The 25,702-nt window shown below is 44.9% G+C and overlaps 1 protein-coding gene across 7 annotated transcripts in view; it reads left to right on the top strand.

The window, feature by feature from the left end:
* SHANK2 (SH3 and multiple ankyrin repeat domains 2) overlaps positions 1 to 25,702 on the top strand; it is a 510,912-nt gene that overhangs the window by 182,054 nt on the left and 303,156 nt on the right. For all 7 annotated transcript variants that reach the window (XM_077322114.1, XM_077322109.1, XM_077322108.1 and 4 more), the window contains 2 exons: positions 1,814 to 2,120; positions 10,810 to 10,979. In XM_077322114.1, the coding sequence (XP_077178229.1) occupies positions 1,814 to 2,120; positions 10,810 to 10,979 (477 nt within the window). The remainder of the gene's footprint in view (positions 1 to 1,813; positions 2,121 to 10,809; positions 10,980 to 25,702) is intronic.

The following is a 25,702-nucleotide window of genomic DNA, read 5'->3' as shown; positions in this document are numbered from 1 at the left end:
ATATTTATATCCCATTTTTCTCCCAATCAGTGGGACTGAAAGTGAGTCAAAGCTGTTGTAGTTATCACAGATTCCTCAATAAACAACTCAATCTAGCACTTAAATGGTTAAATTAACTAAAAGACATTTCCCTTTATCAGAACAAAGGCTTACAGTACAGATTAGCAAGTTGTTTAGAATTTATTTTCTTCATGATCTAGAATTTCCAACTTTGGGTTGGGAAATCCCTGGGGATTTGAGGATGGATCCTGGGGAGGGCAGGGTTTGGGGAGGGGAGGAACTTCAGTGGGATTTAATACCATTCCGTCCACCTTCCAAAGCATCCTTTTTCTCTAGGAGAATTGATCTCTGTCATCTGGAGATCAGTTGTATTCCCAGGAGACTGGGAACTGTATTATGTTCTTTAGGTCAGTGGTCCCCAACCCCCGGTACGGGACCGGTACTGGTCTGTAGATCAGTTGGTACCGGGCCGCATCTCCTCCTCGTTCACCTCCCTGGCTACAGCCTCAGAGGCTGCCCTGTCACTCTGCCACCAGCTCACCTTTGGTGCTCTCCAGCAGCTGCCATGGCTGGGGCTCTCCCTCGGTGTGGCACTGTGCAACTGCTGCTGGCAGCGTCCCCCAACGGGTGGTGGGAAGTCAGGGGCGCCAGCAGGAAAGCAAGTGGAACAGGGGCTCATGCGGCCGCGTCCCTCGGCAAAAGACTCCCCCCCCCCGGGGTCTCAGTAAAATTGTCAAGCATTGACCGGTCCCCGGTGATAAAAAGGTTGGGGACCACTGCTTTATGTGTCATTTTGTTAATTTAAAGACCATTGATTTAAAGTGTCTAGTCACCTGCATTTCTGTGCTTCTCAGTTTTTCTTTTAAGCAGTCCTCCCTCACTTGCAAATCCAGCTGCTACTGGAATCACTGATAAAGATTCTGCACCCGTGGCACCAGTGCAGGCTGTCAGTGGTGCATTAGCGTGTAGCAGCACGCCCCTCTGATTCCTGTATACCAGTGGGGGACCAATTTTGGCAGCAGACCCTGACCACCCTGGATTCCTACACAATGCAGCCAGAGCATAACGGTTCCACCATGTGGGAGTGGGGTTGTTTTATTTGCACGAAGGTGGGATTGTGTAACCAGTGTCATGCGGATGTGGGGATTAGCCTCACATCCATATGAGCATCAGCCCAGCCATTTCCACCCATGTGGAATCAGTCTGTCTGTGAAATGTTGAGGGGCTCTAATCAGATTTGTCCACTTGGCACTTTTAACTGACTGTTTTTCCATAATAATTCTACAGCTCTTAGTGTAACATTTGATTACTGCCTTTTTTGCCTCCACTGAAAAGGAAAGTCTTTCCCTTTAGCTTTCCCATGTTCAGTAAAATGGACAACTATAAAATAGTGTTAGAAGGTAGAAGGGATGAAAGGGAGAACTAACCAATAATGAAAAATTGAGGTTTACATTTGTTGGTGTAGGCCAGCAATAATTTACCATTTCTTTTTCAGAGGTTGCTGGCATTTATGGGCAAATTGTCAGATTTTTGAACTCTTACAATGATAATTATTCAGGTTTTGAATAATATGGAGTGTTATTAATTCTACCTTTTCCAAGTACTTTTCCTATGGAAATTAAAGATAATTTTAATTGCAGTTTAAATATAATTTTAGTGCTCATCTTGATTAGACAATCAGCCAAGGCAATTTTTTCTTTCTTTCTTTCACATATTAAGAGTGGGGGAAAGCTGTCTGTAATGCTAAATCGTATCTATAATCAGGTGTGTTTATGACAGAAACATTTTGTTTTCTTTCTCCCTTCTAATGCAGTGCCATTTAGAGAAGCTCCTACCTATTCAAACAGAAGACGGAGGCCCCAGAGCACCTTGACAGCACCTCGTGTCTTGCTACGATCCAATAGCGATAACAATCTCAACATCAACATTCCTGACTGGTCAGCCTCCTCTTCAGCTTCTTCACACCGTAGCCTTTCGCCTCACCTACTCCAACAGATGCAGAATAATCCCAATGGAACTGTGAAAACTGTTGGGAGCTATACTTCATCTTCTCGGAGCCGCTCACCATCATTAAACAGACTAGGAGAGGATGCAAAGAGGCAGCAACACCGGCACACCAGGTAATTCTAAACATGTATCTCCTTGCAGCTCTTAAAATATATTACAGTAAGGCATGATAAGTGGGCCCTGACCTGGATAGTCCAGGCTAGTTTGCTCTCATCAGATATCTGAAGCTAAGCAGGGTAAGTCCTTGCTAGTATTTAGATGGGAGACCACCAAGGAATACCAGGGTCATGATTTGTTGTTGTTGTTAGGTGCGAAGTCGTGTCCGACCCATCACGACCCCATGGACAATGATCCTCCAGGCCTTCCTGCCCTCTGCCATTCCACGGAGTCCATTTAAGTTTGCACCGACTGCTTCAGGGACTCCAGCCAGCCACCTCATTCTCTGTCGTCCCCTTCTTCTTTTGTCCTCAATCGCTCCCAGAATTAGGCTCTTCTCCAGGGAGTCCTTCCTTCTCATGAGGTGGCCAAAGTATTTTTCATCTTCAGGATCTGGCCGTCTAAAGAGCAGTCCGGGCTGATCTCCACTAGGACTGACCGGTTTGTTCGCCTTGCAGTCCAAGGGACTCTCAAGAGTCTTCTCCAGCAACAGAGTTCAAAAGCCTCAATTCTTTGACGCTCGGCCTTCCTTATGGTCCAATTTTCACAGCCATACATTGCAACTGGGAAGACCATAGCCTTGACTAAACACACTTTTGTTGGCAGGGTGATGTCTCTGATTTGTAGGATGCTGTCTAGATTTGCCATAGCTTTCCTCGCCAAGAGCAAGCGTCTTTTAATTTATTTGTTGCAGTCCCCATCTGCAGTGATCTTGGAGCCCAGGAAAATAAAATCTGTCACTATCTCCATTTCTTCCCCATCTATTTGCCAGGAATTGAGAGGGCCGGATGCCATGATCTTAGTTTTCTTGATGTTGAGTTTCAAGCCAACTTTTGCACTCTCCTCCTTCACCTGCATCAGCAGGCTCTTTAGTTCCTCTTCACTTTCTGCCATTAGAGTGGTATCATCTGCATTTCTGAGGTTGTTGATATTTCTCCCTGCAATCTTGATCCCAATTTGTGACTCCTCTAATCCCGCATTTCTCATGATGTGCTCTGCATACAAGTTAAATAGGCAAGGCGACAGTATACAGCCTTGCCAAACTCCTTTCTCAATTTTGAACCAATCAGTGATTCCATGTCCAGTTCTCACTGTTGCTTCTTGACCTGCATATAAGTTTCTCAAGAGACAAATAAGATGCTCTGGTATTCCCATCTCTTTAAGAACTTGCCACAATTTGTTGCCCTCCACACAATCAAAGGCTTTAGCATAGTCAATGAAGCAGAAGTTGATGTTTTTCTGGAACTCCCTAGCTTTCTCCATGATCCAGCGTATGTTGGCAATTTGATCTCTAGTTCCTCTGCCTCTTCGAAATCCTGCTTGTACCTCTGGAAGTTCTCGGTCCACATATTGCTGGAGCCTAGCTTGTAGGATTTTGAGTATAACTTTGCTAGCATGAGAAATGAGTGTAATGGTGCGGTAGTTTGAACATTCTTTGGCATTGCCCTTCTTTGGGATTGGAATGTAAACTAACCTTTTCCAATCCTGTGGCCATTGTTGAGTTTTACAAATTTGCTGGCATATTGAGTGTAGCACTTTTACTGCATCATCTTTTAAGATTTTGAGGGTCATGATAGGCAAAGGCAAACCGCCTCCGAATGTCTATCTGGAAAACTCTTTGAAAACACCATGTTAGCTTTCTTCGATTGCAACAGTAACAAATGGTCTGTGGAATATGCTCCATCATCTTTTCTGAGAGTGGACTCAAGACCCTCTGCGGTCTGGGACCCACATACCTTAGGGACCGCCTCTCACCCTATGTCCCCCACAGGGATTTACGCACTGCGGGATCCAATCTGTTGGTCATTCCCGGCCCCCGGGAAGCACGCCTGGCCTTAACCCAGGCCAGGGTCTTCTCAGTCCTGGCCCCTACCTGGTGGAATGAGCTCCCAGAAGAGCTGCGGGCCCTGCAGGGCCTGTAAGACAGAGCTCTTCCACTAGGTCTATGGTTGAGGCTGGTACGCAAGAGAACATCTTGGCCCGCCCCTGCCCTTCCCCACTTTCGAAATCTTGCGAGGCTACTAGGCAGACTGAGGTCATCAGCCCCCATCCCTCCCGAGGTGAGTGTTGGTAGGAAGGGGATCCTTCCCCCCATTTTTATCGCTGTGCTTGGATTGTGTGTGTGGACTAATTACTGGTTTTTATAAGTTTTTACTGGGGTTTTTAGGCATTGTGATTTTATGTATTGGGGTTTTCTATTGTGAGCCACCGCGAGCCCTTGTGGGAGCGGCGGGATAGAAATGTAAAGATAAATAAATAAATAAATAAATAAATAAATAAATAAATAAATAAATAAATAAATAAAATATGCCGTTATATTCAGCTCCCCAAACCTTGTCTTCCCCAGGCTCTATTCCACCCCCCAAATCTCCAGATATTTTCTGATCCAGAGCTGGCAACTGTTAAAGCAAATAGAACAATAATAAGATGGCAATTGTAAAATGAAGTAACAATTTTTAAAATAGTTTGATGGAGGGAAAGCAATTTATTCATAAAGGTGCAGTTGGATATTATTATAATAGGAAGTCTGGTTCTCAGATCCTTTATTCCCTAAACCATTGCTATAGGTAGGGCTATTTGTTTGATCTGCTTCGCTTATTTTAGGTTTACTTTTTAGTATATTTAAACCTCACCTTTCTCTTTCAATTTCAAATAAATACTGAAGGTGACATATAAAGGTTTTAACCCCAAACTTCATTAACTGGCTGCCAGCAATTTAAGAACACTAAGGGAACTTTTTTTTAAAAGCCTTCCAATTAAAAAACAAAATTTGACTGGTACTAGTAGGACTTTTCTGCCCACAGGACAGAAAAGAAAGCGAAATAGTGGCGAAAGAAGACATGAGAGGCATTCTGCTTGTATATTTTAATCTGTAAACCGCTCCTGTGGAGCGATAAAAATAAAACAGTAAAGGCATTGTGGCCGGAGAAAGGGGGGGGCGAGACCGTGATAAAAACTCGGAGGGGCCAATCAGGAGCTGCGAAGCTCCCCATTGGCCACTTGGCCTGTCCTGGACTCGAAGGTGAGGGGGTTGGGGGAAGAGACTTCGCTGCTGGGAAAGGGGCAGGGCCTTTCCATTCCTGGTGCCGAAGCCGGGACCTTGGGCGGGGAAGGGGGTGGGAGAAAGGCTTCACCGAACTGAGAAGTGCAGGCCTGCCACGTAGAAGATTTGGTCTATATGGAGCAACAAAAAGTTTCATAGAACACATAGAACGCAAAAATAGTATTGTAATATATATATTTTAATTTCAACATAAGTACAATTTGCCAGGTACCCCCAGATGTCCCTCCAAAAGTGGGACAATCTGGTCACTTTAAAATGTGTGTGTGTGTGTGGTTTTTTTTTGGGGGGGGGGGGTTAAAATCTCAAAATGATAAAGGAAGTACTTATAGCTTTAAGAAACAGAAGCCCAATCTGTAAAAGTCATGGAAGGGGAGGAAGGGCACTATCTGGGGTTGTTCTGGGCTTTAAGGGAGGACTCATAGGGGTTAGACTCAGCAGCAAACAGTGGGTGATATGATACAGTAGGAGTTGCATGTCTCAGGTCTGGCTGCCTGCTGCTGTTAAACAGCAACCAGCCTTATGAATCAGTAGAGCTTCAGAGCAGGGTCTGGGAATAGGGTGGATAGGGAATTGGTTAGAGAACCGCACTCAAAGAGTTGTTGTCAATGGTGTTTCATCAGACTGGAGAGAGGTGAGTAGCGGGGTACCTCAGGGCTCGGTGCTCGGCCCGGTACTTTTTAACATATTTATTAATGATCTAGATGAGGGGCTGGAGGGACTACTCCTCAAGTTTGCAGATGACACCAAATTGGGAGTACTGGCAAATACTCCGGAAGATAGAGACAGAGTTCAACGAGATCTGAACACAATGGAAAAATGGGCAAATGAGAACAAGATGCAATTTAATAAAGATAAGTGTAAAGTTCTGCATCTGGGTCAGAAAAATGAAAAGCATGCCTACTGGATGGGGGATACGCTTCTAGGTAGCACTGTGTGTGAACGAGACCTTGGGGTACTTGTGGATTGTAAACTAAACATGAGCAGGCAGTGTGATGCAGTGGTAAAAAAGGCAAATGCTATTTTGGGCTGTATCAACAGAGGCATCACATCAAAATCACAAGATGTCATAGTCCCATTGTATACGGCACTGGTCAGACCACACCTGGAGTACTGTGTGCAGTTCTGGAGGCCTCACTTCAAGAAGGACGTAGATAATTTAAAAAAATAATAATTTTATTATTTATTATTATATAAAGCATTTACAGAAAAGTAAAAGAGAAAAAGCGACCAGCTGATATGGTTTGCCATCCTCTTTTAACTTACATATTCAGTTCCCATCACATATTAATCCTAATCTAGAAATTATTACCATCTTTCTTAGCGAAATAATTGGTAATACATATGAGAGTATAATCTGTTATAAGAATATATTCTATTATTATCTTAGGTGATATAAAATCAGTCCCCTTCATATATTGGCCCTGACCTAAGAGTTACTGCTGCTGTCTTTCCCACAGGAAACCAAGATAATGGGGGAGCTCACCACCTCCTTAGGCAGCCTATTCCACTGCTGAACTACTCTGACTGTGAAAAACTTTTTCCTGATATCTAGCCTATATCGTTGTACTTGAAGTTTAAACCCATTACTGCGTGTCCTCTCCTCTGCAGCCAACAGAAACAGCATCCTGCCCTCCTCCAAGTGACAACCTTTCAAATACTTAAAGAGGGCTATCATGTCCCCTCTCAACCTCCTTTTCTCCAGGCTGAACATTCCCAAGTCCCTCAACCTATCTTCATAGGGCTTGGTCCCTTGGCCCCAGATCATCTTCGTCACTCTCCTCTGTACCCTTTCAATTTTATTGACGTCCTTCTTGAAGTGAGGCCTCCAGAACTGCACACAGTACTCCAGGTGTGGTCTGACCAGTGCCGTATACAATGGGACTATGACATCTTGTGATTTTGATGTGATGCCCCTGTTGATACAGCCCAAAATGGCATTTGCCTTTTTTACCGCTGCATGACACTGCCTGCTCATGTTTAGTTTACAATCCACAAGTACCCCAAGGTCTCGTTCACACACAGTGCTACCTAGAAGCGTATCCCCCATCCAGTAGGCATGTTTTTCATTTTTCTGACCCAGATGCAGAACTTTACATTTATCTTTATTAAATTGCATCTTGTTCTCATTTGCCCATTTTTCCATTGTGTTCAGATCTCGTTGAACTCTGTCTCTATCTTCCGGAGTATTTGCCAGTCCTCCCAATTTGGTGTCATCTGCAAACTTGAGGAGTAGTCCCTCCACCCCCTTATCTAGATCATTAATAAATATGTTAAAAAGTACCGGACCGAGCACCGAGACCTGACGTACCCCACTACTTACCTCTCTCCAGTCTGATGAAACACCATTGACAACAACTCTTTGAGTGCGGTTCTCTAACCAATTCCCTATCCACCTAACTATCTGAAAATCCAGATTGCAGTCCTTCAACTTATCCATCAGAACATCATGGGGAACCTTGTCAAAAGCTTTACTAAATTCCAAGTAAACGACATCAACGGAATTTCCCCGATCCAGCAAACCTGTTACTTGGTCAAAAAAGGAAACGAGGTTGGTCTGGCAGGACCTGTTGGAGACAAATCCATGCTGACTTCCTTGGATCACCAAATTGTCCTCCAGAAATTAAAGAGTTAATCACCCCATCCCTATTTGCAACTGATGCCTCCTATTTATGCATTTTATTAAAAATGTTCGTGCTTTCTTACAAGTATTTGCATGTTTTAAGTTATTATATTTATTTCCATTTCTTCTATGGAAGTATATAGTATTGCTTAAAAAAATGAAATCACAAAAATGGGAAATTAAAGCAGGCAATGTATTCACAAATGTTAAGAATAACCTGTAAGTATAAAACATCAAATTCAGCAGTAAAACTAAACAGATAAAAACTGAAATTTCACAGATAAAACCTTAAAAAACAGCACCAATGGTAAGGAATACAAAAAGACATTAACATAAGCCCAGCACTGGTTGAGCCCTGCTTAATATTCCCCTGGAAAAACTGTCTTTGCTATTGTTTATTGAAGGAGCTGACTGAGTCTCCTGGTGTATGGAAATCCATAACCAGTGAAACCATTGGTGAGAAAACCCTTTCCCACGTGCCTACCTACTTAATTCAAGAAGTCACAAAGAGAAGGGCTATGGTAGTTAATCTTAAATTACAGGTAAGGTCATATAAGTTAAGGAAGTCCCTCAAATGTTCTGTTCCAAGGTTGTTTAGGTATTTATTTAAACATTTATATTCTGCTTTTCCTCTTGGTTTAAGAATGAGACCTTGGAGTACTTGTGGATTGTAAACTAAACATGAGCAGGCAGTGTGATGCAGCGGTAAAAAAGGCAAATGCCATTTTGGGCTGAATCAATAGGGGCATCACATCAAAATCAAGGGGCTTTACGCACCGGGATCTTTGTTGCAAATTGGTCACTGAATGAAAAATCGCCATTTAAAATAGTGGAATTCGTCGTTATGTATACCTGCCTTTGTAGTGGAATCCAGTTGCGTTTTGTAGCGTTTCCCACAGCTTCCGGTCTCGGCAGAAATCGCTAGAAAGGAAGCGCTATTGCCAAGCTCGTCCCGCCCCTGGCCGTCAAGCAGCCAATGGGCAGCCGTTAGCATGCTCCCAAACAGCCCCTTTCCCTTTAAGAAAGGTTAAAAAAAAAAAAACAGACCCATTGTAACGAATCTGTGTAGATTCGTTGCAACGGAGAGACCCATCCAGCTGCCTAATGTGAGCTGTCGTTTGATCGTATGATCGTTGCCACGCTGCCTCGAGTGAAAAAAAAAAATCCCCCCCCCTCTCACAGGCCCGATTTTCGGCTGAATTAATGTGTAAAAAATAAAGGGACTTTATTTCAGCAAACGGGCTTTTCTGTGGTTTGTGCTTAGTGACTAAAGGTGAAGGACTGAAGCCAGGGAAGCCTCTAAACAGAAAGAGGCTCGCTGGTGCGTTTATCCCCGCTCGCTCGGAGAAAAAAAAATGGCGATCGCTTCGCCGGAAGTTTGGAGGACAGGCTCAGGAGGAGGGACTTTGAAGAAACCGCAACAATGTTAACGCACAGGTCTTTTTCGCTAGTGTTGCAGATTGGTTGCAAGAGTGTAGCACTTTCCGGAGGGTGAATCCACTTTTTGGGATTCCCCTGAAAGCGCTACAACGAAGCGCTTTTTGCAGATTGGTTTCAGGTGTGTGGCAGATTGTCTACGACGTCGTGCGTTATGGCAAATCAATAGCGTTTCCAATTGGCAACCATTGTGCGATTTTGAAAGCGTGCAAAAAGCCCCCAAAAGATGTCATAGTCCCATTGTATACGGCACTGGTCAGACCACACCTGGAGTACTGTGTGCAGTTCTGGAGGCCTCACTTCAAGAAGGATGTAGATAAAATTGAAAGGGTACAGAGGAGAGCGATGAAGATGATCTGGGGCTAAGGGACCAAGCCCTATGAAGATAGGTTGAGGGACTTGGGAATGTTCAGCCTGGAGAAAAGGAGGTTGAGAGGGGACATGATAGCCCTCATTAAGTGTTTGAAAGGTTGTCACTTGGAGGATGTCAGGATGCTGTTTCCGTTGGCTGCAGAGGAGAGGACATGCAGTAATGGGTTTAAACTTCAAGTACAACGATATAGGCTAGATATCAGGAAAAAAATTTCACAGTCAGAGTAGTTCAGCAGTGGAATTGGCTGCCTAAGGAGGTGGTGAGCTCCCCCTCACTGGCAGTCTTCAAGCAAAGGTTGGATACACACTTTTCTTGGATGCTTTAGGATGCTTAGGGCTGATCCTGCTTTGAGCAGAGGGTTGGACTAGATGGCCTGTATGGCCCCTTCCAACTCTATGATTCTATGATTCTATAGCTTTCAATAGCTTTCTATAGGTTTCAATAATACATGGTCAAACACCAGTATTTTGCCACTAATTTTTATCTCTGATTCCTCCCCATTGTGTTTTAAATATGGCAGGCAATTGAACTGTGGCATTCAATTTGGTCAATGATGCAACCAGTTTTGACAACCCATAAATAAATTAACAAGGTAGAAATATTAATTAAGGGCAGTGCTGGTCTGGTCAGACAACTTCCATCCCTTACAATGTTGTTGTACTATATTTCTGATGCAGGCTTCAACATTAAACTCTTTAGGCATCTGACTAATATTGGAGTGTGTGCATGTGACTTGTCGTTTTATTTAACTAGCAGGCTGAAAACCAGCAGGCAGTTATCACCTTTTCATGTTTTCAGTAAAAAAAAATATTATAATGAATTGACCTCCCCATATTGAGTCTGCCATGAAAACGCTAGAGGGCGTCACCCCAAGGGTCAGACATGACTTGGTGCTTGCACAGGGGATACCTTTACCTAGAATTCAGAGCCTCTTGTGGCGCAGAGTGGTAAGGCAGTGACATGCTGTCTGAAGCTCTGATACCTTTACCTTACCTAGAAGTATTTGAAGCTTAAAAGGATTGTTTAGATTATAAGGCAGGTGGTGTTTATGCATTAGTGGCAACCTGGTTAAAGCAACTTCAGATCATGAAGTAAAAATATGTGTAGTTGAGATGGTCACACTAGTGGTGTTTCATTTTTCTTTCCTCCCAGTGCCATTTACAACCCCAGTGCCAACAAGGATTCTATATCTGCCTTGGATTATCAGGGTCCAAAACGCAAACTATACAGTGCTGTACCTGGAAGACTATTTATTGTCGTGAAGCCATATCAACCTCAAGGAGAAGGGGAAATTCATTTGCACAAGGGGGACAGGGTAAAAGGTTAGTATTTTTGGTTCAAATATTCCGGCTGCCCATATCTTTTTTTACAGGTTGAAGTTAACCTTATATATTTGTCTTGTCATTTCTGGTTCTGAATCATCTAGTAATAATAGTTAATGCAGTTAATTCCAATTTAGGCAATCTATACTTGTGTGATTGGTATGATATCCTCTCAGTCTAGTTGATCTGGTTCCCATATGAATTCAATTATTCTGTAAAAATACTGATTAGTGATGCATATTGTGAGTTAACAGGGCTAGATTTGTCTCTATGAAAGAAATGTTTAATTAAATAATGAATGTGCTCTGACTGAGCCAGTTTGGTGTAGTGGTTAGGAGTGCGGACTTCTAATCTGGCACGCCAGGTTCGATTCTGCGCTCCTTTGGGTAGTAAGCAATAGGGTACAAAAATCCGTTCTTCTAAGGAGCAACCACGAAAGAAGCATGTGGGCACATAACATTTTACCAACAGTGAAAATATGGGTGACAGAAGGAACAGGGTGGACACCTGTGTACTGTGACTACCCTATGTGTATCAGGGCAGAGGGGCATTTCTGTGAAGGTGGCCTAATTTACACAAGAAGGAAAATGACGCAGAACTGGGGGGAATTGGTTGCCATGTAATCTTCCTCTAAGAAGAGTCTCCAGACTGATTTTCCCTTCACATATCTGAGGACATGGCTCTGGAAAGCTCATCTGTAACCACTATGCCAAAATTCCCAAAGGTCAGTCCTCTCCTACACTCAATGAACATTCCACACCACAGGTTCTTGACACCCATATCTCCACACCCATACCCTCATTTGCCATCATGCCACCACAACCTCCCACACAACGCACACATTCAACCCCATGCCCTTACAGACTGGACAACTTCTCTCCTTCCTCTTCCCACTGCCAAGCTCTAGCATCCGTTGTATTCTTGGAGACAACGGGCTTTGCCCCTAGTAAAAGAATAAAACAAAAACCCTTAAAATCTCGACACATAAAAGATGGCAATTTGTTAAAAATTAACCCCCTATCTCCTCCGCCGTCCAGTGTGCAGTCCGGAGCTCTTTCATTAGGAGTGATTGGTTCTAGGGGATCCCCTGATTGTAACTCCAGGACCACAGCCCGTCCTCAACCATATGCCTGGTGGAAGAGCTCCATCTTACAGGTCCTGTGGAAAGCTGGTAATTCTGGCAGGGCCCTTAGCTCTTCCGGGAGCTCATTCCACCAGGTTGGGGCCACAAGGTTAGGGCCAGGGCCAAAAAGGGCAAATGTCCCGGGGGCATTAATTACATGTTATTTTATCATAAATATTACAACTGTATGATATACACTGCTCTGAACCAATTCTGGAGGAGGGATAGAAATGAAATCAATTATTCAATTATGTACAAAATGCTTGTGCAAATTTCAGCGTAACTAAGCCCATCAATATTCTGTCCCTGGACAGTTTATATATAATAATCAAGTTTGTCTGAGCCATGCTAGATCTAAAAGTTCACAGGAGATGGCAAGGCAAACTACAAAAACACAAAATTAAGACTGACACATTTTGTTGGGTTAAAACTGGATACAGCTTTTTTGGTGACAGCTAAAAGAGCCTTGCCACAACATGTGGCAAATGAAACCAGGACACCACTTGTTGCTTGCTGGCAAGAAATGAATTGCCCCCAGCCTCTTTGCTGGGCAATACCATGGGATTGCAGTTAGGATGCCACATGGTCACCCCTGCTACTTGAAATGAGGACACCTTGACAGCCCCTGAGCTGGGCATGTCCCCTGAAAGCCCTCATCCCAAAATCAAAGATGAGAGAAACAAGCAAGCAGGCTAAATTTCCCCCAAAATGGATTTGTTCCCATGCTGACACCACAAGAAGTGGACAGGAGGTTCAGTAACCCACTCAACTTGGCTTTTCTACATCAACAACTATAATGGCATTTCTTTTGGCAGGAACCCCTAAGCTTCGGTTCAGTCCTCCAAGTTCACTGTGACGCAACAGGCAGCTTGGGTTTCAGGGTTTATTTTGACAGTTGCTGGTGTGCATGCTCTTGGCCCTCTCACTGACTAGAATCTGACATTGCCACAACTTCACTTTCTCAGAGATGTTCCCTATCTTGGTTGCAGTCTATGGTCTATACTATGGTGGGAGCACTTTAGTGAGGGTACCTTTTTGTGCAACAGATTATCAACATGCACTCATCATGCTTAAAGCAAGTCAAGTGCTTGGTGTGAAGGTTTCTTTTGGCCATCTTTCACAGAGCCATTGAAGACTGGCAAGGGTTATGGGATGCCTGCAGACCTATGATGATGGTATGCCTGTTATCCCGTCTAATTTGGTGCCCCCATAAACTGGTTTGGTCATCATTTAAGCAAAAATTGTTCAAGGCCACTTTCACCTTTGCCTTTTTCAGGACCCTCGGGCTTGGAGAACTAGTCGGTAGTTCCTGGGGGACCTTGCTTCAACTGCACACTAGGTTTCAAGACACTGGCTGCCAGTCAAGTTCTAGATCAGGTTTAAGGTGTTGGTTATAACCTTTAAGTCCTTATGTGGTTTGGGACCCGTGTACCTGAGGGACTGCCTCTCCAAACACATCCCCTGGAGAATTATAGAATCATAGAATTATAGACTAATGGGACCTCATGGGTCACCTAGTCCAATCTCCTGCACTATGCAGGACACTCACATCCAAATTGCTCATCCATTGTAATCTGACACCCCCTTGAACCTTCATAGAATAAGCCTCTCCATGAGATGGCTATTTAGCCTCTGTTTAAAAATTTCCAAAGTTGGAGAACCCACCACCTCCTGAGGAAGCCTGTTCCACTGAGAAACTGCTCTGTCAGGAACTTCTTCTGGAAGTTTAGATGGAATTTATTTTGAATTACTTTCATATCATTCATTCTGGTCTGTCCCTCTGGGGCAAGAGAGAACAATTCTGCTCCATCCTCCATATGGCACCCTTTTAAATACTTGAAGATGGTTATCAGATCCCCTCTCAGTCGTCTCCTCTCTAGGCTAAACTGACCAAGCTTCCCCAACCTTTCTTCATACGTCCTGGTCTCCAAACCCCTCACCATCTTTGTTGCCTTCCTCTGGACACGTTCCAGTTTGTCAACATCCCTTTTCAACAGGGGTGCCCAAAACTGAACACAGTACTCCAAATGAGGCTAAACCAGAGCAGAGTAAAATGGTACCATCACCTCCTGTGATCTGGACACGATACTCCGTTTGATACAGCCCCAACTCCCATTTGCCTTCTTAGCCACTGAGTCATACTGCTGACTCATGTTCAATGTATGGTCTACTAAGACTCCTAGATCCTTTTCGCACATGCTACTGCCAAGACAAGTCTCCCCCATCTTATATTGGTATATTTGGTTTTTCCTACCTAAATGCAGAACTTTACATTTGTACCTATTGAACTTCATTTTATTCAGTTTAGCCCACTTCTCGAGCCTATCAAGATCATCCTGTATTCTGTTGCTGTCTTCAGTTGTGTTTGCTACCCCTCCCAGTTTAGTATCATCTACAAATTTAATAAGTATCACCTCTAATCCCTCATCCAAATCATTTATAAATATGTTGCACAGGCCCCAGGACAGATCCTTGGGGAACTCCACTTGTCCTTCTTTTCCAAGAAGATGCTGAACCATTAAGAAGTACCCTCTGGGTATGATTTGTCAACCAGTTATTTATCCACCTGATAGAATTAAGATCCTTACCACATTTTACCAACTTGTGTACAATAATATCATGTGGAACCTTATCAAAAGCTTCACTGAAATCCAGATAAACAATGTCCACAGCATTCCCCTGATCCAGCAAGGTAGTCAATTTCTTGTAAAAAGAGATAAGGTTGGTCTGACATGACTTGTTCTTGCAAAACCCATGCTGAGTCTTAGAAATCACAGCTTTCAGTTCCAGCTGCTCAAGGACTGAGTGTTTGATTATTTGTTCCAAAATTTTGCCAGCTACAGATGTCAATTTGATGGGTTGATAATTATTCGGATCCTCCTTTTTCCCTTTCTTGAAGATGGGGACAACATTTGCCCTCCTCCAATCATCTGGCACTTCACCTATTCACCTGAGCTCTTTGCTCAGCTATTTCCAACTTGCTGATGGTTCCTGGCCCCAGAGAGGTGTGCTTGGCCTCAACCAGAGACAAGGCCTTTTTTGCCCTGCCTCTGGCCTGGTAGAATGAGCTGTTGGCAGAGGCACAGACCCTTACAGATTTTACTAAATTCTGAGGGTCCTACAAAATGGCAGTTTTCTACTAGGCATTTCATTGAGATCAAGGTCTGCCAGACCCTGGCTCCTGCCATCCTGTACTGGCTATTAGTGGCATAACATCTGTTGGTCTCCAGGAGCAACAGGGGAAATTTGAATAGAGCACGTTCTCTTGATTTTTTAGTTTAAAACGTGGAACTGATTTTAGACTGAATTATTATTATTATTATTATTGTTGTTGTTGTTGTTGTTGTATTTATACCCCGTCTCCCCCCGAAGGCTCGAGGTGGCTTACTTAACCCCGTCCCCTAAAACCATAAAATAACAATAAGATCCAATAAATTTACAATAGTGGCAACAACGATGGCTTAATCTTACTCATTTGGTCTCCGCATCCTCAACTAAAGGAGGGGGGGGTGACACTCTCTACCGCCAGTTTGTGAGGGGGGGTCCTGATCTTCTTACTGCCTGGTCTCAGCTATAAGCCTGGCGGAAGAGCTCCGTCTTACAGGCCCTGCGGAATGCTGGTAATTCCCGCAGGGCCCTCAGCTCTTCCGGGAGCTCATTTCACCAGGTTGGGGCCAGGACCGAGAAGGCCCTGGCCCTGGTCAAGGCCAGGCGGGCTTCCTTGGGGCCGGGAACGACCAATAGGTTAGCCCCCGCAGAGCGTAAAGACCTGCGGGGGATATAGGGCGAAAGGCGGTCCCTCATATATGCTGGGCCTAAACCACGGATGGCCTTGAAGCCTTTGTAATTTAATTATTGCATGGGTTTTTCATCCTTAAGCTGTTGTGAGCCACCCCAAGACCACTTGGAGAGGGGCAGCTTATAAGCCAATAAATAAATAAATAAGCAAGCAATCAAGCAAGTTTGGCTTGGAAGATATTCAATTCCAAATTAATCAGAAAAGGCACCCTCTTGCTCTGTGTATGCTGCAGCATAATTTCTGGCAGTCTGTCCTCATCATCACAGTTCCCCACTTATTCACAAGGACAGATTGCCACATACCAGGTTTCAATTTACTAGCATCCTGAGGGCAGGCTTGTCATCTCTGGGCTTCCCCTCTAAGGAATTTTGTGCTCAGTCTTTCAGGATTCAGGCACAACCACTATGGCCAGTTGATACCTCCCACCATCCTGTATTGGCAGGTAGAAGTCATGGACTTTAAAAACCAACATACTAGGGACCCATGAATGTTATATGGTGTTTTGTGAACTGTTACCTGTCCTGAGCATTTTTGGAAGGGCAGGCTTAAAATAAAATTTTGTTGTGGTATTAGCCTTCTGGCTGGCTTTGCTCAAATAGCTTGATGCTGGGCCTACTGCTGGTCTTGCCACCTTTTGATCAGATCCCACTGGCCTAATGCATGGAGGTGTGGCCTCTGGACCTGGAAACTCTCTTAGGAGGCATCTCAACCTGCAAACAGAACTGAAATATGAGACAGATCAGTCATGCCCTACTAGCTTGATCAACAAAGGGATACTGTACCCAAGAAAGAAAATGATGGAGGGGTGGGAGGATGAGGGAGGTTCTGGGATGTGCATGTGGGCATGCCAGCTGTGATTGCAGGTGCCTTGCTGCAGAAGCCTGCTGACTAATCACTTTCCAGCAGGAATGGGGGGTAGCATGTGTTGCTTTGCGCCAACCCCCCGTGAACCAGCCACACAGCTCTATGCCCCTGGTGCCTGACCCTTCCATCTGCACAGCACTAATTTAATTGTCTGGAAAGATGGGAGGCTCAAGGCCCCATGAGGCAAGAGAAAGAGTTTTGCCAAGGAGGCTGGTGACACAGGAAGAGAACCCATACACCATACTTTACCTGCATCATACACATTGCACACTGCCCCAGGCCACTGCAAGGGCCTCAGCCACTGAACATTGTGGGAAAAAACCTGGTCACCCAGTAAGGCTTGGCCACTCAGTAGGAATTGTGGGTGGAAGCAGGACAAAGGAGCGAGCTCACTCCCCCACAGCTGTCAACCTTCCGCAGACAGGCATGTGGTAGCGCTGAAGGGGAGGGAGTCTGCCCAAGGCATGAATGAAGCAATTAGCTGCCAGCCCAAGAACTGAACAGTTGACTCACACAGTCTATGTGGAGGTGGCCAATTGTGGTACAGTGTTCATGGCAGCAGAAAGGTGGCACATCAGCACTGCTCCTGGAGGTGCAAAGCAGCCCATTGGTGGAGCCAAGTGGAGGCACCTAGCTGTACCACTCCTGTCAGCACCCCCACATGAAAGATGACCCAGCAGTCACTGAATAGCTGATTTGTACAGCCGTATGGAGGCTACTCCTGCAGGAAACTCCCACTCACCAAAGAGGTGGCCTGGCAGCTACCAAACAGCTGATTTATGCAACCCACATGGAGATGGTTAGCCACAACCCTCCCTGTGGCAGTTAGGTGATCTAGCAGCTCTGCAGACATCAGCAGTACAGAAGCCCGGAGATGTAGGTCTTACCTGAAGGCTTGGCTGGTGCTGATGCTGGAAGGATTAGCCCTGTTGCCTGAAGAAGCAGAAGCTATGGATTGTCTGGAATGGCACAGTGGGAGCAACTATATCCCTGGCCACCTCAGGCTCCACCTGGTTGGCTAGGTCATGAGGGGGAGGGAGTCTGCACAGCTGATATCCCTCCCAGCTTCCAGCCTGCCTCAGTGCTGCTGCTGCACTTTCTTCCTCCCCACCATGAAGGTAAGCATCTATTGTTTTGCATAAAAATATGACAAAAATTGGGGGGGGGGCGTGACATATCTGTGCATATGCTGTGATGACGGGATGGAAACAGCAAGCAGGTATTTGGATGAGGGGCCAGAAAGGAAAATAATTGAGAGGTTGTATGCTGGAAGGTGAGAAATAAGAGTATATGCAGGGGAAGTAGAACCAGAGTAGAGCAAGAAAATCTGGACAATGACAGGAAGTAGTGTTTCTAACTTACTGGTGGGGCTTGGACTTTGCCCAGAATCCCAACTGTTTCCAGTTATCCTGTGAATCCCAGTGTCAGGAGTCAACATCAGGAGAAGCTTCAACCTTGTTGTTGACGCTCCAGAGGACTAGTTCGGCCACTGTGTGAGACAGGATGCTGGACTAAATGGACCACCAGTCCAGCAGGATCAAACGTATGAAAAATTCATATGTTGGAGAAAATGACAGCTTTGAAGGGTGGACTGCTTGTCATTAAACCTTGCTGCTGTCTCTCTCTTCCCTAAACCCTGTCTGCTCCAGTTCCACCCTCAACTCAGTTCCATTCCCCAACTCAGGGACGAAACCCAAGCAGTGTGAGCCGATTTCAGAAGTGAGATGGGGACTAGATTTCCCCTCTTTTGTGAGCTCTACCAGCTTCTAGGTTCTCTAACAGACTATTCCTTCATTAGTGGAACGTGCCGTCAAATCACAGCTGACATGGCAACCGCATATGATTTTCAAGGCAAGAGACATTCAGAGGTGGTTTGCCATTGCCTGCCTCTGTATTACAACCCTGGTATTCCTTGGAGGTTTCCCATCCAAATACCAGCCAAAGCTGACCTTGTTTAGTTGCCGAGATCTGCTGAGACCAAGCTAGTTTGGGCTATCGAGGTCAGGGTATTCCATTATTAGACTGGTTTTTGTTAGTTGCTTCACAAAAATAGCAAGGAAAGATCAAGCAGACTGAGGTCAAATGACCAAACTGAGGTCAAATGACTGCATAAAGAACAGCACTTCCTGGAGAGGAACTTGCAAAGCTGAAAGGAAGCCAGGTCCTCTAAACTGAAGCTCTAATAATCACAGAGCAAATAGAGAGTGAAAGACTAGTCTTAATAAAAGGAAGAGTTGGTTCAAATTACTTGCAAATAAATATATAGAACTAATATATTCTAACCAAACTTAGGAGTTCCTGAATCTTAAAACAGTCTGCAAGCAATATGTCAGTGAGTATCGGTGGTTGCTAGGATTCATTTCAGAAGGCTTTAAAGAAACTATAAATAAAACGTGTTACAGAATCTAATGTTCTGGCCAGCCTGTTTGTTTCTTTCAAGTAAATCTGGATAGCACTATTCTCACCTACGTAGCCCAGTGGCTAGTACTGTGGCACTTCTTAGTCCCCTTTCAAGAACACAGTGGCAGCTAATCTGGAGTTTAGGGCTCACAGCCACAATTGCTGCCCATTGAGCACAGCACACCATGTTATTTATTTATTGGACTAGATTTAAAGCCCATTTCACATTCAAATGAAATGGGCGCTATATGGCATAGGGGAACCCCCACCAAAACCCCAAAGGCTCCCGCGTGGGCAGCGAGGCCGGGGTCGTGAGTATGAAAGGCGGCCTACCTTTTGTCTAGCTGCGCGGCCGGGAGCTGTGGGGACGGTGGATGTCGGCGTCTCCGAGTCGGGTGGCGATGTGCTGGAGTGCGGCGGCGGTGGCGTGCGAGGCACGGCGGGGGGGGGGCTAGCAGCTCGGTGAGGCCGGGAGAAGGTGGTGAGGCCCACCCCCCACCCGTGGGCCCACCCCCCACCCGTGGCTCACTTGAGCCTTCTCCCGGCCGGCGGAGCGGCTTCGCCGCGGCTTCGCCGGCTGGGAGAAGGCGGCGCGGTCCACCCCGCACAGGTGGCTGTCTGGAGCAGCCGGCCAGATTCCCTGGGCCAGGATGGACACATTCCCTGGGCCGGGATGGACACTCGGAGGAGCCAATCAGGAGCCGCTTCGCGGCTCCTGATTGGCCCCTCCGAGTTTTTATCTGAACAGGGCCCGCCCTAACTCCTCCCACACAGCCCTTACTCCTTTATTCAGTCCGTGGCGCTCCGTGGAATGTTATGTGAAGTACATGCTAAGCCTGGACAAGCAAATAACATGATTTCTATTATGCAGCTCTAATATGTGATGTCAGTATTTTAATTCATGCTTTCCCAAAAGCTTATTTGCCTTTTGTTAGTCTGCAGTTTGTATGTTATAATATCTCTACTCATCAGGAGTTCCTTAAATTTTGTTTTAATTTGTTGTGCTTCTCAGTTTTTAATTGTTGGAAATTTTGAGAATGGTGGTGCTAATGGCCAATTAACATGTGTTGTCTAGTTTTGTTTGCCTTCTGTCAGAGGCTTCTGATCTATAACACTATTTTTGGTAAACTATTCTATTACTAGGGGCAAAGCCCGTTGTGTCCAGGAATACAACAGGCGCTAGAGCTTGGCTGTGGGAAGAGGAAGGGGAGGAGTTGTCCAGTCTGTAAAGGCATGGGGCTGAATGTGTGTGTTGTGTGAGAGGTTGTGGTGGCATGGAGACAAATGAGGGCATGGGTGTGGAGATATGGGTGTCAATAACCTGTGGTTTGGAATGTTTGTTGAGTGAGGGACAGGACTGACCTTTGGGAATTGTGGCATAGTGGTTACAGATGAGCTTTCCAGAGCCATGTCCTCAGATATTTGAAGGGAAAATCAGACTGGAGACTCTTCTTAGGGGGAAATTACATGGCAACCAATTCCCCCCAGTTCTGTGTCATTCCCTTCTTGTGTGAATTAGGCCACAGACACCGAAATGCCCCTCGTCCCTAATACACATGGGCAGTATACAGTACACAGGTGTCCACCCTGCTCCTCCTGTCTCCATTTTTTTTACTGTGGATATAATGTTATGTGTCCAAAAGTTTCTTTCACGGTTGCTTCTTAGAAGAAGAAGAGCTGGATTTTTGTACCCTGTTGTTTACTACCCAAAGGAGTCTCAAAGCAGTTTACAAACACCTTTTCCCTTCGTCTCCCCACAATAGACAACCTGTGAGGGGAGGGAGGTGTTTAATTCAGACAGCAATGCAGTCTGTGGGGGTAATTGTGCTTTCCTTTGCGGGGGGGAAAGCTTTCCCCTTCTGCCAACCGTTGGCTAAAAAAACCCTTCTCACTTAAAATACTGCTCTTGCCTGCTTCACTGTTGGAGGGAAGAAACAGTAATTTTTTTGTGTATTTCTTCTGTGCAACTCTCTGCAAATTTGAGACCTACTGCACGGGGTTGTTGTGCAGATGAAACAGAAGGCAAAAGAACAGTATCCAGTTTCATCTGCACAACAACACTGTGTAGCAGGCCTGAAATCTACAGAGAGTTGCTTGGCTGCATCTTGCCTCCAGCTGCTAGACTGGCCAGAACAGTATTTTAAGTGAGAAGAGGCTTTTCTATGGCCTCCCTGTCAGCCAGCAGTTTGGCAAAAGGGGAGAGCCCCCTCCCCAAAAAAGAAAGCACACCCATGCCTACAGACCCTTCTGCATTGCTGCCTGGATCCGGTTCAAGGTTTTGGTTTTAATCTTTAAGGCCCTTCACGGTCTAGGTCCCGCATATCTGAGGGACCACCTGTTGCCTATGCCTCCCCACAGGGCTTTACACTCTGTGAGTACTAATTTGTTGGTTATTCCTGGCCCCAAGGAAGCCCAACTGGCCTTGACCAGGGCCAGGGCCTTTTCAGTCCTGGCTCCTGCCTGGTGGAATGAGCTCCCGGAAGAGATGTGAGCCCTGCAGGAGCTTCCAGCATTCCGCAGGACCTGCAAAATGGAATTCTTCCACCAGGTATATGGTTGAGGCTGGTATGGCCATGGAGATCTGTGTGGCCCCCTTCCAGGATAGTGGTATGAGTCACGGTTTGCAAGTGACATCTGCACCCTTCTATCTCCCACCCCTCTATGAGATGTCATGGGGAGTGGACTGAGAATAGCAAGGGTTTTTGTTATCCACCATATCTTCTTCCTTTTGGTTTTTGATTAATGATTTGCGATTTTATATCTGGGGGTTTAATGGGATTTAATGGGGGTTTTATTCAGATGTATGTAACCCACCATGAGCCATCAGCGAGTAGCAGGTAATATATCAACTAACTAATTAACTAACTAACTAACGAACTAACTATAATAATAATAATAATAATAATAATAATAATAATAATAACAACAACAACAACTTCTTGTTTTAAATCCTATTCATTTCCGAAGGAAGAATTAGCATTCCTTCTTCTAGCTTGCAAGGGGAAGGGAAACCTAAATAACAGGAGACTGAAACAGCCCATTTATACTTCAGAGAATGGGAACATCATCAGAGGATCAAGGACAAAAAAGAAATCATTGTTGTGTAAATAAATCTTGCACATTTGTTCTCCCCTCCCCCCCCCAAAAAAAAAAGTATCAGGGGTAGGGTGAAACAGATGAGTTCCTATACCCACAAAGAACAAAATATATTGACAGGATCACGCATCCTTACTGGTGAATTCCTAGGTAGCATGGGGAGTCTGAATATTGCCCATCACTGTACAGCTGCAGGAATCAATTATTTTTGTTGACAAAAGAAGGACTGTGTTCTCATCTCATCAGTAGCAGAATGCTCCTCTGGAAGGAACAAATACAGTCTGCCTATTACGGATAGTTCCTCGGTCTGAAGTGGATGGCTAGCATTATTGTGATAAAAATGTGTGGTTGCCATGATCCACACTCCTGAGTTGTAAATAAATAATAAGCGTCATGGGTCATAGTGACATCAGGCTAGGAGTTGGGCCTGACCACATCTTTTTAGAAAAATGGAAGCAGTGAATATGGGTGAAAGATGCATTATTGTTAAAATGCCATATCGGTTTCTCTGCAAGGAAAGAAAAGTGGCTGAGACAGTAGCATACATGTTATTAAAGTGTGCAGCTCTGTGTAGAAAGCTATTCCTATTCTTCATAGATGGTATAGAAGATTGCATATTTTCCTAATTGTCACAGCTTTTAGCCATCTGCACTTCATGCTGGTTCAGCAAACCAGAACAAAAACATAAATAATATATGCAAACATGAGCTCATTTTGTCACAGAGAGTGCTGAATTGAAGTCTACCATTGGCATGTCACTGGGATAGACAGTGTAGCACATGCCCCCCTCACTGAGAGGCATATCCCGTTGTGCATCTTGGCAAATGAGTGTGTCATAATAGATTAGTATGTCTGAGGACTTCCTGTATTCACAACTGCCATGGAGACAGAAATAGCTGAATCAGTCAAGACTGCTATTAACGCTGCAAGTGGCTGCTATATGCTGGAGGGAGAGTGCATAGGTCAGCAAGTGCTGTTCAGCTGCTGTTCTGTACTCCTGATTTACCTCTTGAGTGTATCCAGATAAAGCCTTTGTGTGAATACTTAAGGGGAGGACGTTTGCCTTTGGAAAAAGAAAGGATGCACAGTAATGCATTGCCTATAGTAGGTGGGTATCATAAATGTGATCTCCTAAAGGATATGTGAATGAGTACAAAATTCTCTAAGTGAGTGTCATTATCCTTATTCTACAACCATCAGCCCTAGCATCACTCTTCCTTTAATGTTTTTTCACCAATCTGTTCATCTGGGAAGCCCTGTGGTTCAGAGACAGCTAACTGCAGCTTTCACTGGAACCTATTTACTGACAGCCTTCACTCAGCTGCTTGTTCTCTGACTCTTTCCTTAGAGCAGAGATGGTTGTTCGGCCAGGAGTGCTGGAAGACAGAGTACCTAGTGTCTGCATTCAGAGCCATCTGTACTTTACATTCCTTTTGTGTTTAAGGACTTATTCAGGCACTGAGGATGTGACTGCTATAGTGCACAGTACACAATTTTTCCTCTCTTTAAGGAAGCTACTACTATGGCTTGCCAATCGCACTTGATTTATAGTGCCATCTTAAGCAGATTTATACCTAAGTTCATTAAGTCAAGTGACTATGAAGGACGCAACTCCCTCAGGGCTGCACTGTTAGAGTCATACTTTGCCCCCGTCGTGAACCTTTACATGATTGCATGTGATCATGTGCAGTTCATCTGCTATAGCATTTGCTGTGTTCTGTGTCTCTTGTCTTTTAAAACATTTTTGAGGTAGATAAGGATACGATAATGTCTCATGGTAACAGGATGTTTTACTCCTGCATCCAATTAGAGAATCTGGACGAAACAGTTCTAACAGGAATCTGCCGATTCAAAATATTTAGTAGCAGATAGATTAGAATCATAGAATCATAGAATCATAGAATCATAGAGTTGGAAGGGGCCATACAGGCCATCTAGTCCAATCCCCTGCTCAACGCAGGATTAGCCCTAAGCATCCTAAAGCATCCAAGAAAAGTGTGTATCCAACCTTTGCTTGAAGACTTCCAGTGAGGGGGCGCTCACCACCTCCTTAGGCAGCCTATTCCACTGCTGAACTACTCTGACTGTGAAAAACGTTTTCCTGATATCGTTGTACTTGAAGTTTAAACCCATTACTGCGTGTCCTCTCCTCTGCAGCCAGCAGAAACAGCATCCTGCCCTCCTCCAAGTGACAACCTTTCAAATACTTAAAGAGGGCTATCATGTCCCCTCTCAACCTCCTTTTCTCCAGGCTGAACATCCCCAAGTCCCTCAACCTATCTTCATAGGGCTTGGTCGCTTGGCCCCAGATCATCTTCGTCGCTCTCCTCTGTACCCTTTCAATTTTATTGACGTCCTTCTTGAAGTGAGGCCTCCAGAACTGCACACAGTACTTCAGGTGTGGTCTGACCAGTGCCGTATACAATGGGACTATGACATCTTGTGATTTTGATGTGATGCCTCTGTTGATACAGCCCAAAATGCCTTTTTTACCGCTGCATCACACTGCCTGCTCATGTTTAGTTTACAATCCACAAGTACCCCAAGGTCTCGTTCACACACAGTGCTACCTAGAAGCGTATCCCCCATCCAGTAGGCATGCTTTTCATTTTTCTGACCCAGATGCAGAACTTTACACTTATCTTTATTAAATTGCATCTTGTTCTCATTTGCCCATTTTTCCATTGTGTTCAGATCTCGTTGAACTCTGTCTCTATCTTCCGGAGTATTTGCCAGTCCTCCCAATTTGGTGTCATCTGCAAACTTGATGAGTAGTCCCTCCACCCCCTCATCTAGATCATTCATAAATATGTTAAAAAGTACCGGGCCAAGCACCGAACCCTGAGGTACCCCGCTACTCACCTCTCTCCAGTCTGATGAAACACCATTGACAACAACTCTTTGAGTGCGGTTCTCTAACCAATTCCCTATCCACCTAATGATCTGAAAATCCAGATTGCAGTCCTTCAACTTATCCATCAGAACATCATGGGGAACCTTGTCAAAAGCTTTACTAAAATCCAAGTAAACGACATCAACGGAATTTCCCCGATCCAGCAAACCTGTTACTTGGTCAAAAAAGGAAACTAGGTTGGTCTGGCAGGACTTGTTGGAGACAAATCCATGCTGACTTCCTTGGATCACCAAATTGTCCTCCAGATGTTTGCAGATCGCTCCCTTTAATATCTGCTCCATTATCTTCCCCACAACAGAGGTCAGACTCACTGGTCTGTAGTTTCCCGGGTCATCCTTCCTCCCTTTTTTGAAGATCGGAATAACGTTTGCTCTTTTCCAGTCCTCCGGGACATCTCCAGTCCTTAAAGAGGTTCTGAAGATGATGGACATGGGCTGTGCAAGTTCTCTGGGAAGTTCTTTGAGTACTCTCGGGTGCATTTCATCTGGACCAGGGGATTTGAACTCATCCAGTGCAGCTAAATGCCT

The sequence above is a fragment of the Paroedura picta genome, chromosome 2 (genome assembly GCF_049243985.1).
Source record: "Paroedura picta isolate Pp20150507F chromosome 2, Ppicta_v3.0, whole genome shotgun sequence".
Lineage (NCBI taxonomy): Eukaryota > Metazoa > Chordata > Lepidosauria > Squamata > Gekkonidae > Paroedura > Paroedura picta.
This window is presented reverse-complemented; position numbering and strand designations above follow the sequence as displayed.